We start from the raw sequence: 20,023 nt of genomic DNA, 5'->3' as shown, positions 1-20,023 counted from the left end.
TGGCAAACCATCCTCCAGGAGAGCTACTGGGTGTGCAGGATTTTGCTCCAGCCCTGCACTAACACATTGTAAAGAATCACCTGCTTAAGAGTCCCTTGATAAGCTGACTCGATAAGCTGACTCGATAAACTGACTCGATAAGCTGACTCGATAAGCTGACTCGATAAGCTGACTCGATAAGCTCACCTTGATAAGCTGACTCGATAAGCTCACCTTGATAAGCTGACTCGATAAGCTCACCTTGATAAGCTGACTCGATAAGCTCACCTTGATAAGCTGACTCGATAAGCTCACCTTGATAAGCTGACTCGATAAGCTCACCTTGATAAGCTGACTCGATAAGCTCACCTTGATAAGCTGACTCGATAAGCTCACCTTGATAAGCTGACTCGGATATGTTTAAGCGGGGTTGGGTCAAAAGCCTGCAGACCCAGTAGCTCTCCAGATGAAGGGTTGACAACATACATTTTATACAGTAGCCTATTAGCACAGTATTTTACTTTGTGGGGTGACTTGCTCAAGGCCACAACGGCTTGTCAATACCAGTGATAATAATGAATTGTAATTTGGGGAGTGGGTCCTTGCTGAAACAATTTTTCAGTCACCGTTTTGGCCCATGGTGTTACAGATTTGTTTTACATTGTTGGACAAGTGAGCTTTCAGACAAGTAAGTAAATAAATAAATAAATAAATCTGTCCTACTTGCCCAATGGACCAGTGAAAGAAAAAGCTCATGTCAAGCCCTGCATTTCACACAGGGTGGCCCCAACTCACACCAATGGCAATCAATCTAAACTCCCATGACAAAAGAACAGGACTCGCTATAGACCGACCTGTGTCCATTTAGGGCAGCATGGTGTAGAGGAGTGTATCCAGTGCTGTCCACACAGTTTACATTAGGACCCCTCCAGATACTGTGGAGAGAAAGAGGGAACATTAGATCATGTAACAAAGGTCACTGTATAATTCAGGTGAGGGAAGAGTTGAATTACTCCTTTCAGGAATGAGGAGTTTTTCAGGATAAAAATAATTCCAAAACGGAGCTAAACACAGGCAAAATCCTAGAGGAAAACCTTGTTCAGTCTGCTTTCCACCAGACACTGGGAGATGAATTCACCTATCAGCAGGACAAGAACCTAAAACACAAAGCCAAATCTACACTGGAGTTGCTTATCAATAAGACAGTGAATGTTCCTGAGTGTCCGAGTTGCAGTTTTGACTCATGGCAAGACTTGAAAATGGTTGTCTTGCAATGATCGACAACCAATTTGACAGAGCATGAATAATGTTTTAAAGAATGGGAAAATATTGTAATATTGCAAAGTTCTTAGAGACTTACCCAGAAAGACTCACAGCTGTAATCACAGCATAAGGTGATTCTAACATGCATTGACTCAGGAGTGTGAATGCTTATGTAAATTAGATTATTTTGTCTACCACGGCTAGAAGAGATCTCAGTGACTTTGAAAGAGGGGTCTCAAAGGAGCATAGGGGTTTTAAGGGTGTGTGTGTGTGTGTGTGTCTGTCTGTCTGTCTCCAGATCAACCCAATTAAACACTTAAGAGAGATTCTGGAGCGGCGCCTGAGACAGCATTTTCCACCACCATCAACAAAACACTAAAACATGGAATTTCTCGTGGAAGAATGGTGTGGCATTCCTCCAAAACAGTTCCAGACACTTGTGGAATCTATGCCAAGGCGCATTGAAGCTGTTCTGGCGGCCCAATATCCTATTAAGACACAATGTTAGTGGTTCCTTTACTTTGCCCGTTACCTGTACGATCCACAATGTTATCTCCCTGCTGAATGAGATCTGAGTGTATTCCCACAGCCAGAGGGAGGGCCTATACAGGGCTAGGAATACTAGGTGGGTGTGGCTGAACAAAACTGATAACGTCCCAGGCCTAGGCTGTATTGTTGTGTGCCGTGGTTCACAGTAGAGGTCGACCGATTAGGATTTTTCAACGCCGATACCGATTATTGGAGGACCAAAAAAGCGGATACGGATTAATCGGCCAATTTTTTTAATGTATTTGTAATAATGACAATTACAACAATACTGAATGAACACTTATTTTATCTTAATATAATACATCAATAAAATCAATTTAGCCTCAAATAAATAATTAAACATGTTCAATTTGGTTTAAATAATGCAAAAGCAAAGTGTTGGAGAAGAACGTAAAAGTCCAATATGTGCCATGTAAGAAAGCTAACGTTTCAGTTCCTTGCTCAGAACATGAGAACATATGAAAACGCTGGTGGTTCCTTTTAACATGAGTCTTCAATATTCCCAGGTAAGAAGTTTTAGGTTGTAGTTATTATAGGAATATTTCCCTCTATACCATTTGTATTTCATTAACCTTTGACTATTGGATGTTCTTATAGGCACTTTAGTATTGCCAGTGTAACAGTATAACTTCCATCCCTCTCCTCGCTCCTCCCTGGGCTCGAACCAGCAACACAACGACAACAGCCACCCTCGAAGCAGTGTTACCCATGCAGAGCAAGGGGAACCACCACTCCAAGTCTCAGAGCGAGTGACGTTTGAAACGCTATTAGCGCGCACCTAGCTAACTAGCCAGCCATTTCACATTGGTTACACCAGTATCATCTCGGGAGTTGATAGGCTTGAAGTCATAAACAGCACAATGCTTGATGCACAACGAAGAGCTGCTGGCAAAACACACGAAAGTGCTGTTTGTATAAATGCTTACGAGCCTGCTGCTGCCTACCACCGCTCAGTCAGACACTTGTATGCTCAGTCAGATTATATGCAACGCAGGACACACTAGATAAACTAGTAATATCATCAACCATGTGGAGTTAACTAGTGATTATGATTGATTGATTGTTTTTTAAGAGATAAGTTTAATGCTAGCTAGCAACTTACCTTGGCTTACTGCATTTGCGTAACAGGCAGTCTCCTTGTGGAGTGCAACAAGAGGCAGGTGGTTATAGCGTTGGACTAATTAACTGTACGGTTGCAAGAAAATCTGTCGTTCTGCCCCTGAACGAGGCAGTTAACCCACCGTTCCTAGGCCGTCATTGAAAATAAGAATGTGTTCTTCACTGACTTGCCTAGTTAAATAAAGATTAAATAAAGGTGTAAAAAAAAAAAAAAAAAAGATTTCCAATTGTTATGAAAACTTGAAATCGCCCCTAATTAAATTGGCCATTCCGATTAATTGGTCGACCTCTAGTTCACAGCCTAGCTCAGCCCAGTCCAGCTCAAACCCAGGTGGGAGGCGTTCCCTAAGGAATTGTACCACAGGACTGAGGGAGAGGGAAAGGGAAAGGAATGAGGAAGCATGGGCCAAGCCAGCAGCACTCAGCAGTAGAGGAGGGAGGGGGTTGGTACAGTATGTACACACAAAAACTAACACAGCAGGAGGGCAGCCAGGTTGGTGTCACAGGTCAGTGTCCACCAAGCACATAGCCCAGCCACACCCACAAAGCCCCCTTTACATCAACAAACATACAAGTGCAAACCATACCGAGTTCCTCATGATTGCCTAAAGCAAACATAGGCCTATCAGGAAGGAGTATCTTAATAGTATCTTAATTCAGTCATTACCTGCATAGCCCTGGAAAACACTACTATATCATAATAAAACATCTCTGTTCAGCCTCAGTGCAGTGGAATAGCCAGTTATCCAATATTTGTGCAACACAATCTGAAAATTACCTCATTTCGGTATGTTCATAATTAGTCCATTAACGGCATTATCAACCCACCCTTTGATCACTTTGTCCCCCGCCACTGCATCAAATGTGGTTAGAGAGCTTTTATTGAAGGGTCTGGGCTGGGGGGTATACAGGCTTAAATGGTATATAGCTGTAGATCTGTCATCCACTTAAAACTGAACTCAGCGGTCAGCTGAGATGGTTTGTTTATTTTAATCAGCGGATAGCGAGACAGAGAGAGTAGTTAAACAGGCAAATGGAAGCCAGGGTCCTGGGAGGATAGAATGCCATGCCAGCATCGGGCCTACAGTACCACTGGGATGTGACTGCACAGTGAGAACATTCTAAATGAACCATGTGAAAAGACCATTCCAGCACAGCACTGGAAAAACAATGGTCTGAGAGAGGAGAGACGGGATGGCTCACATGAAGAGAAATGAGAAGGAGATGGCTCACAAGAAGACAGCACGCTGAAGTGGAACCTAGAGAGGGATTGTATCAAGAATAGGGATGATGATGCTGCTGCTCCACACTAACATTTAATCTAACATTTGACCCAGATTAAAAGGGAAACAGAATTCACACAACATTAATCCATATCATACATGCGCACATAACCTGAAAAAGTAACTGCAACACACACTTTACAGTGCTGACATTAATCTCAGACAGGTCTTACGAATGGGGCGATGATGGTGACAACATGATGACATGATGACATGATCATTGCCTGTGGAGAGGAGGGGGGCACAAGGCAGTAGGAGGGCACAGACAACAGGAAGCCCCCCTTCATCCCTTCACAGCTCCACACTGGCATCGCTCTGGCAATGAGCCCCTCTCTTTTTTGTCACTTGGCTGTAACGGTCGCTTTTGCTCCCTAAAATAAATATCCCATAATAACTCTGAGAGCAGTCTGCAACAACCCAGTCGAAGAAGTCTCATTAAATAAGTGTCTCTCCATTCTATCCTCCAGAACAAGCTCTGCACCAGGAAGTAGAGAATCTTTAGATGAGCCCTTCCCTCTATAGTGTTACATCAGCAGTCCTTACCATTGCCTAATCAACCCCAATTGCAGGCATATATGGACCTATAGGCCTGCTACAAGCATCTCACAGTCAGCAGGAGAGGAAGATATCAGTGGCACAGTCTGCGGCACAGGCTAGTGCTATACTAGCAGAGGGAGCAAGGAGGATATAGAGGGATTTCAGAAAGTATTCATACCCCTTGACTTATTCCACATTGTGTTGTGTTACAGCCTGAACTCAAAACGTATTACATGCATTTTTCAACCATCTACACACAATACCCCATAATAACAAAGTGAAAACATGTTGAGAGAAAGTTGTATATTTTTGGAAATGAAATACAGAAATCCCCTTTACATAAGTATTCACACCCCTGAGTCAATACATTGTATAAGCATCTTTGGCAGCAATTACAAGTGTGACTTTTTCGGGGTAAGTCTCTAAGAGCGTTCCACACCTGGATTGTGTAACATTTGACCACTATTCTTTTAAAAAGTATTCAAGCTCTGTCAAATGTTTTGTTGATCATTACTAAACAACCATTTTCAGGTCTTGCCATAGATTATCAAGTAGATTTAAGTCAAAACTGTAACTCAGCCAGTCAGGAACATTCAGTCTTCTTGGTATGCAACTCCAATGTAGATTGTGTTATTGTCCTGCTGAAAGGTGAATTAATCTCCCAGTGTTTGGTTTTCCTCTAGGATTTTGCCTGTGCTTAGCTCCATTCCGTTTATTTTTTTATCCTGAAAAACTCCCCAATCCTTAATGATTACAAGCACACACAAAACATGATGCAGCCACCATTATGCTTGAAAATATGGCGTGGTACCGACTAATGTGTTGTATTGGATTTGCCCCAACTATAACACTTTGTATTCAGGACAGTAGTGGCTTATTGCAAAGAGGAGTATTTTTTATTCTATACAGGCTTACTTCTTTTCACTCCATCAGTTAGGTTAGTATTGTGGAGTAACTAATGTTTTTGATCTCCTACCACAGCTATTAAACTCTGTTTTAAAGTCACCAATGGCCTGAGTGGTTTCCTATTTCTCCGGCAACGGCGTTAGGAAGGATGCCTGTATCTTTGTAGTGACAGAGTGTATTGATACACCATCCAAAGTGTAATTAAGAATTTCACAATGATCAAAGGGGTATTCAATGTATTTTTATTTTATCTACCAATAGGTGCCCTTATTTGCTAGGCATTGGAAAACCTTACTGGTCTTTGTGGTTTAAACTGTTTTTGAAATTCATTGCTATACTGGAGGGACCTTACATATGTGTGGAGTACAGAGATGATGTAGTCATTCAAAAATCCTGTTAAACACTTATTTCATACAGAGGGAGTCCATGCAACTAAAAATTATTTAGGCTTACTATAACAAAGGGGTTGAATACTTATTGGCTCAAGAAATTTCAGCTTAATTTTAAATGTATAAAAATTTCTAATAGGGCTGTCCGTCCACGAGTAAAGAAAATGTTGGTCAACCAAGAGTCGACTGTTCTTTCAAACAATCGATTGGTAGACATTTTAAAATGTGTATTTCCCCATATATTTACACAACCTATGTGTTTTTAAAATATCAACTAGCCTATATGTAGGCTAATGAGTTGTTTTATGCTTTAAGCACACTGAGATTAAGACACTCAAATGACTCAAGAGAGAGAAAGAAATCAAGATAACCAGAAGAAAAAACCTGTTCCCGACCCTCCTCCTCCCCCTTGCTGCTGGCCTTTGCAGATTCTGCCATTATCCTCCTGAAGCTGCCAGTAATAGGCTACACTACGGGTCAGCAACCTTTTCCATTTGGAGTGCCAAATTATCTCACCATTTCTACCGATCTGCGTGCCAGTTATGTTTTTTATGTGCACATTTTCGTGGAAGTTTCATTTCATTTATAATAAAGTATTAGTATCTCAAAATCATCATCATGTGGTTTATAAAAATTCTAAAAGTAACTTCTATTGCCATTACCAACTATGTAGGCTAAAATAGCCTTCATAAATCCAACAAATAAAAACATTGCAGCCTGCGAGTAGAAAATATCTTGATAAAAATAAATATCCCATAAATCACATTGGCTATGCATGGCCTCTCTGCAAGGAACGTGAAACATTGTATCAACTATCAACATGGTCGGCATGAAGCTCTCGCTAGCAAACTTGCAACATTGTATAAAATATTCTGGGCACTCAGAGTTTCCCCAAGCTCCAGACAGAAACAGCTGTAGACTATTTGCGCAAGGGATAAGAAGTAAATCAGGAAGGCCTATTTTACAACGTTTCCACACAAGTGTGGCCTAGGTTGTGCGGTCCGCAAATAACGTGTCCATTCTCACAATGAGAACGGTAAAAGTCTGTAATAATAATAATATATTCAATGCATTAAGAGAAATTACCTTAACCAAACAAACATTGTAGATTAGAACAGTAAATGTACTACTGGTAATACTAGTGTGCCATCCCCGCGGCCTCCGCAACGGATTAGTCCACTGTGACAGGCGTGAATCAGACGGGTGTCTCGTATGCCATAAAAAAAATGTATATATTTGCGACTGCTGGAATAATCAAATCTCGGTCGACCAACAGCCTATCGACCAAACAATTGACCAGTTGACTAAATGGGGTCAGCCATAATTTCTAAAAACATAATTTCACTTTGACATTACGGGGTATTGTGTGTAGGACAGTGACAAAGAAAATCAACATTTATCCCATTTTAAATTAAGGCTGTAACACAAAAATGTGTAAAAAGTCAAGGGGTGTGAATACTTTCTGAAGGCACTTATAGTGGGGAAGTATATTCTTCTGCCAAGGGTAATAAATCCCCTAGAGCGCCAACGCAAATCCCTCCAGACCAGCACCCCCAAGCACCTCAGCTAAGTAGTGAGGAGTACTGCACAGGACACTGGACTTGCACATTTCCAGTTTCTTGCCCACTGAACATAATACGCACAAAAACCTAGCGGAAGAAAAAACTAAAATGTCAGCTCGCTAGTTGCTGTCCCAGATAATAAAATATTTTGTATAACAGATTACTGCAAAAAATGAATAACCATTAGAAAAATGCTCTGGTCTTGTTGTACTGCCTGCATGATTACATACAGTATATGCAAGGTCTGACTGCAAGCATGAAAGGCTGTTATAGAATGCAGGACAGACACTGACTGGAAGCAGTTTGAAATATAGCCTAAAATGTGGCAGAAAGAGGCCCTTCTACCGCACCTCGAAGTGTAAGGCTCACCACCTCCCCTGAGCATCTTAACAGGGGCATGAGTCAGTGCTAGTGGCACTTGACAATACACTTCATCCCCTTATAGCTAGAGCGATTCAGAACCAACTGGACTGAGGGACAGTCAGAGCTTAAAGAAGCAAGGCGGGGGGGACAAAATGGAGTTGATTAGGTTGGAGTGGGGAGGGGTATGATGCATGGCAACTGACTTAAGAATTCCTCTTTGAAAGGAAAGAGCTAATCCCTAATATCCCTGAGGGAATATCAGCTTGATGAGGATGAAGTCTGAAAGAGATTCTGGGGGCTTTAATGCCGCGTTGCACAAAGCTTGGCCAGTAAAAGAACCAATGATAATAATCCCATTCCTCTCACTCTCTCTTACATTCTTTGTGTTTAAGGAGAAGACTGATGAAGCTGCTCATGGATGCCCAAGACGTCTTCACGGACCCCCTTCTCTGCCTTTATCCTCTGTGTCACTCTCCCAAAAACTCTGACGGAAATCCCTTTTTAGCCTCTGTTGCTGCCCTCTTCTTGCCATTTGTCTTTGTCTCTTTGGGATCCACTACGGCAGCATCTACAGTACTATGAGCCAAACAACCCTGTGGTTTTCAAGTTAGTAGCTACGTCAAAACAACTCCATTTCAACAGTATTACAACATGACAAGGTGAAATGGAGCAGTGGAAGGGGAAAGCAGCAGTCCTGGGACTTTAGGGACCTGATTGCTGTGCCGCTGGGTGGAAAGACCAGGTGAGGCTGAGCCCCACTGTCAAATAAACAGATTTGTCCTCAGGCCAATTAAGCAGTGCGACCACACAGCTAGGGATTAGCGGTGCAGCAGTACCCAAGGGCAGGCTGTCCAGTGGTGCCTGGCGCATAGCGGGGGCACTGCCAGGGCAATTGGGTTTAATTAAGCGGAGGGATGGCTGCTGGTCGGGCATTGAGACCAGATGCGCCATTTGCCAAACAGTAGCTCAGCAAGCCTCTCAGAGACAGTGTCCACTACCTTTACTGTACAGTCTCCAGTCCCCATGAGAGAGACTGGCACTTCTCTACCTGCCAATGTCCTAGCTCCCACAGTGGATTATACTGAATCACATTGACTTAATGATGTCAGAGCTGTAGTGTACAGCAGCGTGAGGTAAGACTGACAACTGCGCATGTCAGGGCTGAGTCGTTCCATGTCATTTCAACAAGCCATGACACCCACCATCTCAGATTGGTCTGAAACGGTTTCTGTGGTTAGAAACAGGTGATCGGCATTACAGAAACATTTTGTTGAAATAAAATGTTATCTTGGAGAAATTAAGCTAATTGATTGCAGCCAAAATTAGCCATTTAAATTTACAGGATTCAGATAATAATAGTATGTAACATTCGATTTGGACCAAACTTCTTCCTACCAATTAGTAAAACCCCAAGAAATTATCAAAAGCCACGCACGGACCCCCCTCACACAGGGCTCTAAAGTGTGACCATTTTAGTCGCATATGTTACTAAATATTTTGCTGTGCAACTTGACGTTTTATATTAGGAGCACCAGTGCAACTATATATATAAAAAACATCACCTATAATAATTGTTGTAATGATTAGGCTTCCCTGTACTGTTGTTCCCGAGTGCACTAGAGAAAATGGTCTCCGCCTTTAAAAAAAAAAAATTCCTCAGACTAACCTATTAATATTCAAGCCATTATTGAAGGGTCTGTCCAGCACAGCGATAGAGCGAGCGATAGAGCGGAGCGAACGATAGAGCGAGCGAGAGACGATGGGACCACTGAGCACCATGGCTATGGTGCACACATTTTCCACTTCTCAAAACATAGGCCTACTGCTAATAAAGTTAAAGATGCATTCAAATTAGTGCTGATTAGGGATGGGTACTGAAACCCGGTATTAAACGGGCCCAGGGGCTAAATAATGAAAGACCGTAGTATCGATAAGCTCTGACGTTATTGGTTCTGCTTTCCGTACTGGAGAACTTAAGAAAATAAATGTCCTATTTATTATTGCTATATAAATGTTATCTTGCACATTTTATCTCACCAACCATTTCTAATTTGCAATAAGATGAAGACATTTGTCTTTGATGCATTTTCACTATACCCAATCCAGAAGAGAGATCTCTCTGGCGGGGAGACTGTGTCACACACACACATATCCTGCTCTTAATTAGTGACGATGGCAGAGCGAACTAAACGTTCAAAAGAGTCACCAGAGTCGATGCTGACAATGCTCGTTGCCACAAGTGCAACAAGACTTTTTCTTGTAAGGGCGGAAACACAAGCAATCTGTCCAAACATCTATCGAAAGCGCACAGATTTCGACTGCGTGGCTCGTAGCTCATCTCTCGTTGCCCGATCTACGTCAGGTATGTATGCTAGCAGCCTAGAGACCACACACAGAGTTAACCCAATTATGAGAACATGGGTTCCTGATCAAAAGGAACCATAAGCCAGCTGATTGTTTAGCTATGGGTGTGTTCACCCATTTAAAGATTATGCTACTTTTTTGTTAAAGTTGCAACCACAGTGAACCAACCCATTCCTCTCTAAAATACCGCTGGTCCAAGCCAAAGACAAGCCCAAAGCCCCTTCACAATGGCAGCTAGTGGGAGGATGACTGAGGAGAGGGTGAATGAGTGCCACCCAGCCGTGACCAAGTTCATAGTGAAAGGCCTACACTCCTTTGCAACAGTGGAGTCTAAGGGCTTTAGGTAACAGTCTGTCAGTATATACTGAGCTGTATACATTTTTTAGGATATAGTAGTATAAAAGGGTTGTATATTAGTCCCATCACTCCACAATTCAATACACAATAATGATAATTCAACACATGAAAAAAAATGTTTACTGTAGGGAGATGAGCAAGGCACTCAACCCCAAATATACCCCTCCCTCCAGGAGTTACCTATAACACATTAATTCCTACCTGGTATGGTGTAGAAAAGGCCAATGTGACACCTAGGCTGAAGGACGTGCCAAAGCTGGCCATCACATCAGACGGGTGGACCAGCCTCTGTCAGGACCACTCTCTCGCTGTTACAGTGCACTACACAAGCCAGGGCAGTGTACAACAGAATGTCCTCATCATCAGGGCAGTGTAAAACAGAAGGTCCTCCGCATCAGGGCAGTGTAAAACAGAAGGTCCTCCACACCAGGGCAGTGTAAAACAGAAGGTCCTCCACACCAGGGCAGTGTAAAACAGAAGGTCCTCCACACCAGGGCAGTGTAAAACAGAAGGTCCTCCACACCAGGGCAGTGTAAAACAGAAGGTCCTCCACACCAGGGCAGTGTACAAATCACAACTGGCGAAGTAGTGGCAGAGGAGATCTCAGACATTCTGGAAGAGTTTGAGATAGAGCCGAGCAAGATTGTAGCTGTGACTGTTGATAATGCTGGCAATATGGATGTTGCCATCAAGAGGCTACACATCCTAAAAATAGGATGCTTTGTACACACACTGAATCTGGCAGTGCAGAAAATCTACAAAATGACTTTCATTGATAAATGGGCAGCCTGAATCAGAGCAGTGGTCGTGTGGTTCAAGAGATCCTCGATGTCCAAAACAGTATTGAAGGAAAAGCTGCAGCTCCTTGGTAAGAAGCCAGTTCGATCTATTAAAGTGTTATTTTGAAATTCCCACATTTAACTATTTAATTCAATATTCAAGTGTGCGGTAATTAAATGTATGTTGTTTTTTGTTGTTGTTGTTGTTGTTGTTTCAGGCCTTCCGCAACACTCACTCTTCCTTGATGTCAATACCAGATGGGACTCTATCGAATGATAGAGATTCATGGAGCAGTATCCAGCGATCCAAGCAGCAGCCTTGGACCCACGCTGGTCCAGGACAATCTGGGCCGTCCGAAGGACGAGGACTTCCATAAGGCTGAGGAGTTTGTGCAGCTCATGAGAATCCTCTATACAGCCACACTGTGTGTGTCATGTGGACAAAATGCCACCTGTGGACAGATCATACCCATCCTCCAAAAACTGGAAGAGCACTTGCTTCACTGTGAAGCATGAAGATGCAAAATCTGTGGCAACAATCAAAGGTGTGGGAGAACCTCTCCGAGAGCTATCAGGATGAGGACTTTCAAGCCTTCCTGCATGCGGCCACAGCAATGGACCCCAGATTTAAAGGGAGGCCGGTGAGTGACGCCTTCCTCAGCCTGTCCCAGGTGGCAACTGTTGAGGCCAATGTGACAGGAGCAACACCAGGGCTGTCAGGAGCCGGAGCAGACAGACACAGAGCACCAGCAACAGGAGGAGGAGTCTGAAGGAGAAGGAGTGGAAATGGAGGAGACAGTCCCTCCATTGTACAAAACAAGGAGTGCCTTGGAGGACCTGTTCTCAGAGGAGGACAGGGAGCGAGGTTGACGATCCAACAGGACACCTCGTCCCTCACCCTCAGCGAGAGTGTTGACCTAGAGGTGGAGCTCTACGAAGGCCTGCCTCCCATCCCCATGGCTGAAGATCCTGTGATGTGGTGGTGGGAGAAGAGAGCTACTCTGCCCCTCCTCACAAACATTGCAACAAGCCACCTCTGTGCTCAAGCCTCCTCCACCCCTAGCGAGATGGTATTTTCGACTGCAGGGAACACAATAAGCCAGGAGAGGTTCCGACTTCTGCCAGAGAAGACAAATATGTTGATCTTTCTCCAGAGGAACTGTTAAGAACTGTTTGTCCTTTTGCAGCCTACCTGCATGCCCCACCCGTGTGTTTATTTCATTTGTTTTACATTTCCATCATCACAACATCTGAGTCTATAATAGTGATTTGTTTACATTTCCATCATCACAACATTAGTCTATAATAGTGATTTGTTCAAAACATTACTGTTTCTTTTGCAGTAAATAATAATTTATTTTACATTTCAGAAAATAAAGCAAATGTTAATTCTGTTCTTAATTTGTTTTGTAAAAAATAAAAGAACCGATAAGAATACCGCTAAAAGTACATGATCGATAAGCAGTATCGGTAAGAGTAGTAATACCGTTAAAAGTACATGATCGATAAGCAGTATCGGTAAGAGTAGTAATACCGTTAAAAGTACATGATCGATAAGGAGTATTGGTAAGAGTAGTAATACCGTTAAAAGTACATGATCGATAAGCAGTATTGGTAAGAGTAGTAATACCGTTAAAAGTACATGATCGATAAGCAGTATCGGTAAGAGTAGTAATACCGTTAAAAGTACATGATCGATAAGCAGTATCGGTAAGAGTAGTAATACCGTTAAAAGTACATGATCGATAAGCAGTATCGGTAAGAGTAGTAATACCGTTAAAAGTACATGATCGATAAGGAGTATCGGTAGGAGTAGTAATACCGTTAAAAGTACATGATCGATAAGGAGTATCGGTAAGAGTAGTAATACCGTTAAAAGTACATGATCGATAAGGAGTATCGGTAGGAGTAGTAATACCGTTAAAAGTACATGATCGATAAGGAGTATCGGTAAGAGTAGTAATACCGTTAAAAGTACATGGTCGATAAGGAGTATCGGTAAGAGTAGTAATACCGTTAAAAGTACATGATCGATAAGGAGTATCGGTAAGAGTAGTAATACCGTTAAAAGTACATGGTCGATAAGGAGTATCGGTAAGAGTAGTAATACCGTTAAAAGTACATGATCGATAAGCAGTATCGGTAAGAGTAGTAATACCGTTAAAAGTACATGATCGATAAGGAGTATCGGTAAGAGTAGTAATACCGTTAAAAGTACATGATCGATAAGCAGTATCGGTAAGAGTAGTAATACCGTTAAAATCTTAATGATACCCATCGCTATTCCTGATTGCAAAATGAAGTTCGCCTAATTTCAGTTTGAGACAAAACAAGCAAATGTAGTGTACAGAATCATTGTACCATCTAAACCACGCTGTGAAATATATTTCCCTTAACAAAGAGACAAATGAGAGTTTAAGAAAAAAAAGTTTTGATTAGTCATGGAAATAAAAGTACTGAAAACAAATTTGCTCATACTCTACACAGACCAATGCGCCATAACCAATCAGAGCTGCAGTAGGCTTATATGCAAATATACCATTGCCATATATGGATCTGTGCCATTCACTTTGAACTGGACTGTGTATGCAGCATGAGTGGTCATGAGTAGATGTGCTTGTTTTCAGATCAAAGCGAGAGCTACATGTACCGACCTGTGCACATTTATTCATATCCTTTGCTAGTTAGTTAGTGAGTTATTAGCACAGGTATAGATAATGTGTAGTCAGGAATGGGGGAGTGATTGCTTCCTACAAGAACAAAAAACATGTGCATTTCTAGCCATCTTTAAAAAGTGCATCAGGTAAATAGCTTTTCTTGTCTTAAAGGGGCAGTGCTGTATTTTGAGACAGGCTTGAAGAAGCTAAGTAGCCAATAGGCAGAGGGTAGCTTGACTTGTCTAATTCTCTGTAATAATGGTATGGGAATAATTATGCATTTTATTTTGTGAAGTAGTTTCTTGCATCAAACACCACAACAACATTTTCAGTCACCTTTTTTATGTTATCTTTATTTAAACTAGGCAAGTTAGTTAAATTATTATTTAACAGTCCCTCCAGGATTACGCTATTCTGCAATAGCATAATTCAATGCAGAATCAACCAATGAGCGCATATTATGCGAGAGCTCGCCATTTTGCACTTTTAGTGCATAAAAGGGTTCAATCAAAAGTGAGTTCGTAATTTTGACCAATTTACTGCACTGTTACTGTGCAAAATGGCTCAATCCAACCACACATCAAAAAAGTTTCTCCCCCCTGACCTGTTAGCGTATTCTCGTGCGAAGATGTGTGATTGTTGATGGCCGACAGGCAGTACAATGAACAGAAATCAATCTCATTTGCCAACAAAAATAACAGCTAAACAATTTGCCAAATTATTTTGGAAACTTGAGAAGGTCGACATTCAACAGTCACTTCGAATCAGCAAAGCACATGAGAATGTCAGAACAGTTCCCACAGCAGCTGCAGATCACCATGACTGAAGTAGTAGCAGGGAAGACTGTGGCAAGCTCTGAAAGAATCAAGGTGAGTGGTGTTTTACTCAAACTTTTACTCCGCTAAACTTGGCGGTAGGCACTCTTGGCGGTCGGCACTCTTGGCGGTCGGCACTCTGCTCTTCCCAGTCTGTTAGATTTGCCGTTTTAAACTCTGTAAAACCTAATACGGATCACAAAAGCACAATCTTTCTGGATAAAAAAAAAAAATGGTAATACCGTTGTAAAAATTCATATCAACCACAATACTCTATTCTTATGTTTCCTGTGCTTTATCTTCCTAACGACCCTTTCAGAAAAAAAACAAATCACATTCAAGTATTTTGAAGACAATTTATGCAAAAGAAATATCAACCCTCAAATTGAAAGTGATCAGCTTTGAATCTATTTGGGGGTTTTTTGTTGCGAGAGGGAGAGAGAGAGTAGGAATGAGAGGTGCATATGGGAGGTGCATCTCATATTTATAGAAAACCACAAGCCTGATGGAGAGGAGAGGTGTGTGTGAGTGAGTGAATGTTTAATTGTTTTTGTATTATGTATTCTGCATAAAATCGTCCTGAAACTGAGCACATACGACTTTGTATTGCTTTATATTAAATTAACGTAAAAAAAAATATTGCAAAATGTATCGCATAATTTCAGAAAAGCTGCAGGAAAAATCAAGCATTTTTGGCCAAAGAAATCACCCAAAACTGATTTACAATGATGGCCTACCCCAGCCAAACCCAGACGACGCTGGGCCAATTGTGCTCTGCCCTATGGGACTCCCAATCAAGTCCGGATGTGATACAGCCTGGATTCAAACCAGGGACTGTAATGACGCCTCTTTCACTGAGATGCAGTGCCTTAGACCACTGTACCACTAGGGAGTCCTTCTCTAAAGGACAAGTGGATAAACAGGTTAATGTCAAGCTCTACATGTTTTTTGTTTTTTTTAAACGTCTCATGGAATGTAGGCTACATTGAAAACCACACATTGGCTGCTACTGTAGGCTGAATGATAGAACAGCTACAGTGGCAAGAAAAGTATGTGGACCCTTTGGAATGACCTGGATTTCTGCAGAAATTTGTCAAAATGTGATCTGATCTTCATCTTAGTCACAGCAATAGACAAACACAGTCTGCTTAAACTAATAACACACAAATGACTGTATTTTTCTTGTCTATTTTGGACACATCATTTAAACAGTCACAGTGCAGGTTGGAAAAAGTATGTGAACCCCTAGGCTAATGACTTCTCCAAAAGCTAATTGGAGTCCGAAGTCAGCTAACCTGGAGTCCAATCAATGAGACGAGATTGGAGATGTTGTTTACAACTGCCCTGCCCTATAAAAAACACGCATAAAATGTGAGTTTGCTATTCACAAGAAGCATTGCCTGATGTGAACCATGCCTCGAACAAAAGAGATCTCAGAAGACCTAAGATTAAGAATTGTTGACTTGCATAAAGCTGGAAAAGGTTACAAAAGTATCTCTAAAAGCCTTGATGTTCATCAGTCCACAGTAAGACAAATTGCCTATAAATGGAGAAAGTTCAGCACGGTTGCTACTCTCCTAGCCAACCAGCAAAGATAACTACAAGAACACAGTGCAGAATGCTCAATGAGGTTAAGAAGAATCCTAGAGTGTCAGCTAAAGACTTACAGAAATCTCTGGAACATGATAACATCTTTGTTGATGAGTCTACGATATGTAAAACACTAAACAAGAATGGTGTTCAAGGGAGGACACCATGGAAGAAGCCACTGCTGTCCAAAAGAAAACCATTGCTACACGTCTGAAGTTCACAAAAGAGCACCTGGATGTTCCACAGCGCTTCTGGCAAAATATTCTGTGGACAGATGAAATTACAGTTGAGTTGTTTGGAAGGAACACACAACACCATGTGTGGAGGAAAGAAGGCACAGCACACCAACAACAAAACCTCATTCCAAGTATGGTGGAGGGAGCGTCATGGTTTGGGGCTGCTTTGCAGCCTCAGGACCTGGACAGCTTGCTATCATCGATGGAAAAATTCATTCAAGTTTATCAAGACATTTTGCAGGAGAATGTAAGGCTGACTGCCAAAAACATTTGGTTGAATTTATTATTGCCGTCAAAGGAGGGTCAACCAGTTATTAAATCCAAGGGATCACATACCTTTCCACCATACACTGTGAATGTTTACACGGTGTGTTCAATAAAGACATGAAAACATATAATTGTTTGTGTGTTATTAGTTTAAGCAGACTGCGTTTGTCTATTGTTGTGACTTAGATGAAGATCAGGTCAAATTTTATGACCAATTTATGCAGAAATCCAGGTAATTCCAAAGGGTTCACATACTTTTTCTTGTCACTGTATTTCCATGTTAAAATGTTATGGGATGAATTTGCTCTATTGTTTTTGATGTTCAAGTTTACACTCAGCAGACCTGAAATCGCTCAGTGCCCCCCAAAAATTGAGGCAACATTGCATCCAAGTATGTTTTTATGTATTTGTAATACCTTCTCTGGTAGATGTTTTCTAAAGACATCTATTCCATCTGTGTGACAAAAAACAGAAACCTTTGCTTATTCCAAATTTGTAGGAGCAAAAATGGTAGAACATTTTAAATTTGTCTTAATTTCTCAAAAATATAGACTATTAGCTTTCATTTGACATGCTCCTATGAACTTCACATGTTGGTGGTCATTGGTCCTTATAGATGGAACATACCATTTATCCTGGAAAGCACACATTTCTTTACCAAAATATTGCATACAGAAAAGAAACGTCCAGAGCAAGAGCTAACAAAGCTCTCACTTAACAAGCAGTCCTAAAATCCCTCACAATTAGATTTTTAGATGTGAAGAAAATATATTTTGACAAGAGAGACATCCTTGGCCTAGAAATAGTAACCAACACCTTACAGTCGATAGGGAGTAGGAGCAAAATCCCTGCATATAATAGTTATGGACAGTGGCAGCCTGTAAGGTTTAGCTCATTAGCAATCAGTTAGTTGACAGCTTTAGCTAGTTGTTAATTCAGAATATTTTTTACCATCATTTCAGCCTGTGTGTATGGCTGTGTGGCATGATTGAGACTTCATGGCACATGAACAGCTCTCAGTGAGCGTCTGTTTCACACAGCATCTGTGATGCAGCAGGAGGTGAGGATAAACTGCTTACGCCATACGCCGCTCTGACAGCAGAGCATGTTAATGGGCCAAAAGAAGACACACTGGTGCCAAAGAGATGGAAAAGAAAGATACAGAATTTGAAAGACAAGGAGGATCAGATGGTGTGAGAAAGGAATTCTTTCAGCATTTCCCTCAAACAGGCTGGCGTTTACCCCACACTGATTTCCCAACAGAAGCCATGGCAGTAACTGCACAGCACTGCCAATATCACCCTCTATGCTATATCCCAGGGGTACCCAACCTTTTCTAGAATGAGTGCTATTAAAAAAGTTTTTAAAAAGTGTCCCGAGCTATTTATTTCTCTCTAGCTTTCCAAAAAGGCACATTCGACTTTTCTCCCCTGCAACCTTTCCCCGAGTCTTTAGTGTAAAATAGAAAGTAGTGCTGGGGAACGTCTCTGCCAAGTTATTTTCAGGTCTCTCCAGAGATGTTAGATCGGGCTCAAGTCCGGGCTCTGGCTGGGCCACTCAAGGACATTCAGAGACTTGTCCTGAAGCCACTCCTGCGTTGTCTTGGCTGTGTGCTTAGGGTCTTTGTCCTGTTGGAAGGTGTACCTTCACCCCAGTCGGAGGTCCTGAGTGCTCTGAGGCAGATTTTCGTCAAGAATCTCTCTGTACTTTGCTCCGTTCATCTTTCCCTCGATCCTGACTAGTCTCCCAATCCCTGCCGCTGAAAAACACCTTCAATGCTGCAGAAATGTTTTGGTACCTGTCCCAGGATCTGTGCCTTGACACAATCCTGTCTCTGAGCTCTGCAGACAATTCCTTCAACCTCATGGCTTGGTTTTTGCTCTGACATGAACAGTCAACTGTGTGACCTTATATAGACAGGTGTGTGCCTTTCCAAATCATGTTCAATCAATTGAATTTACCTGAGGTGGACTCTGATCAAGTTGTAGAAACATCAAGGATGATCAATGGAAACAGGATGCACCAGAATTCAATTTTGAGTCTCATAGCAGAGGGTCTGAATACTTATGTAAATATATATATTTTTTAATTATACATTTGCTTACATTTTTAAAAACCTGTTTTCACTTTGTCATTATGGGGTATTGTGTGTAAATTGATGAGGAAAACAATTCAGTTAAGAATAAAGCTGTAATGTAACAAAATGTGGGGGAAAATGAAGGGGTCTGAATACTTTCCGAATGCACTGTACCTGCTCAAATAATGGTTAAGAAACAACACTAAAGGGGGCCCTATAAAACCAGGTGATTTCCCCCAAATTCTGTTTTATATTTATCCACATTAGGTTCCCAGTTTTATTTTTCCTGGCTTTAGATTTTTTGTTTTTCACTCAAAATTACAATTGCTCATAGAGAAACAACTAAATTAGATGTTTTGAGTCCATATCAATGCTTAAATCACATCAAAATACATTATATTTTTTAAAGTGTAGAACAAATTGGTTGTTGAGTGTGATATCTAATGTGCCAATCTAGCGATGGTTCTGTACTGCAGTACAGTATAATCTATACAAATCATATACAGTACTGCAAGCCTACTTTGACATTGAGGTGGCATGTAGCTTAGTGGTTAGAGCGTTGGTCTAGTAAACAAAAGGTTGCTAGATCAAATCCCCGAGCTGACAAGGTAAAAATCTGTCATTCTACTCCTGAACAAGGCAGTTCCTAGGCCGTCATTTAAAATAATAATTAGTTCTTAACTGACTTGCCTAGTTAAATAAAGGTAAAAAGAATTATGCCACTCCTGTGTTATAGTAGCTAGTAGTTTGCGGTCGAACGTGAAATTTGCATGTATTTTTAGAATTGTTTGATGAGCTACTGATAGGTGGGTGGTGATCAACCTGTTAGAGACCGCTGCTATATCCTCTACCGGCATTTTATTTGAAATAGCAAGCTGCTGTTTAGTTTCAGCTACAATCCACCCGTATGAACCAGGCAGCAGAAATTCCC

The 20,023-nt window shown here is 41.5% G+C and overlaps 1 protein-coding gene and 1 pseudogene across 28 annotated transcripts in view; one reads left to right on the top strand and one right to left on the bottom strand.

Annotated features, from left to right (window-relative positions):
* LOC110492183 (ankyrin repeat and SAM domain-containing protein 1A) overlaps positions 1-20,023 on the bottom strand; it is a 116,828-nt gene that overhangs the window by 84,348 nt on the left and 12,457 nt on the right. For all 28 annotated transcript variants that reach the window (XM_036947140.2, XM_090203218.1, XM_090203219.1 and 25 more), the window contains exon 2: positions 834-914. In XM_036947140.2, coding sequence (XP_036803035.2) covers positions 834-914 — 81 coding nt within the window. The remainder of the gene's footprint in view (positions 1-833; positions 915-20,023) is intronic.
* Positions 11,963-12,616, top strand: LOC149976919 (E3 SUMO-protein ligase ZBED1-like; annotated as a pseudogene).

Source organism: Oncorhynchus mykiss, chromosome 16, assembly GCF_057628025.1.
Source record: "Oncorhynchus mykiss isolate SJ-2025 chromosome 16, ASM5762802v1, whole genome shotgun sequence".
Taxonomy (NCBI): Eukaryota; Metazoa; Chordata; class Actinopteri; order Salmoniformes; family Salmonidae; genus Oncorhynchus; species Oncorhynchus mykiss.
This window is presented reverse-complemented; position numbering and strand designations above follow the sequence as displayed.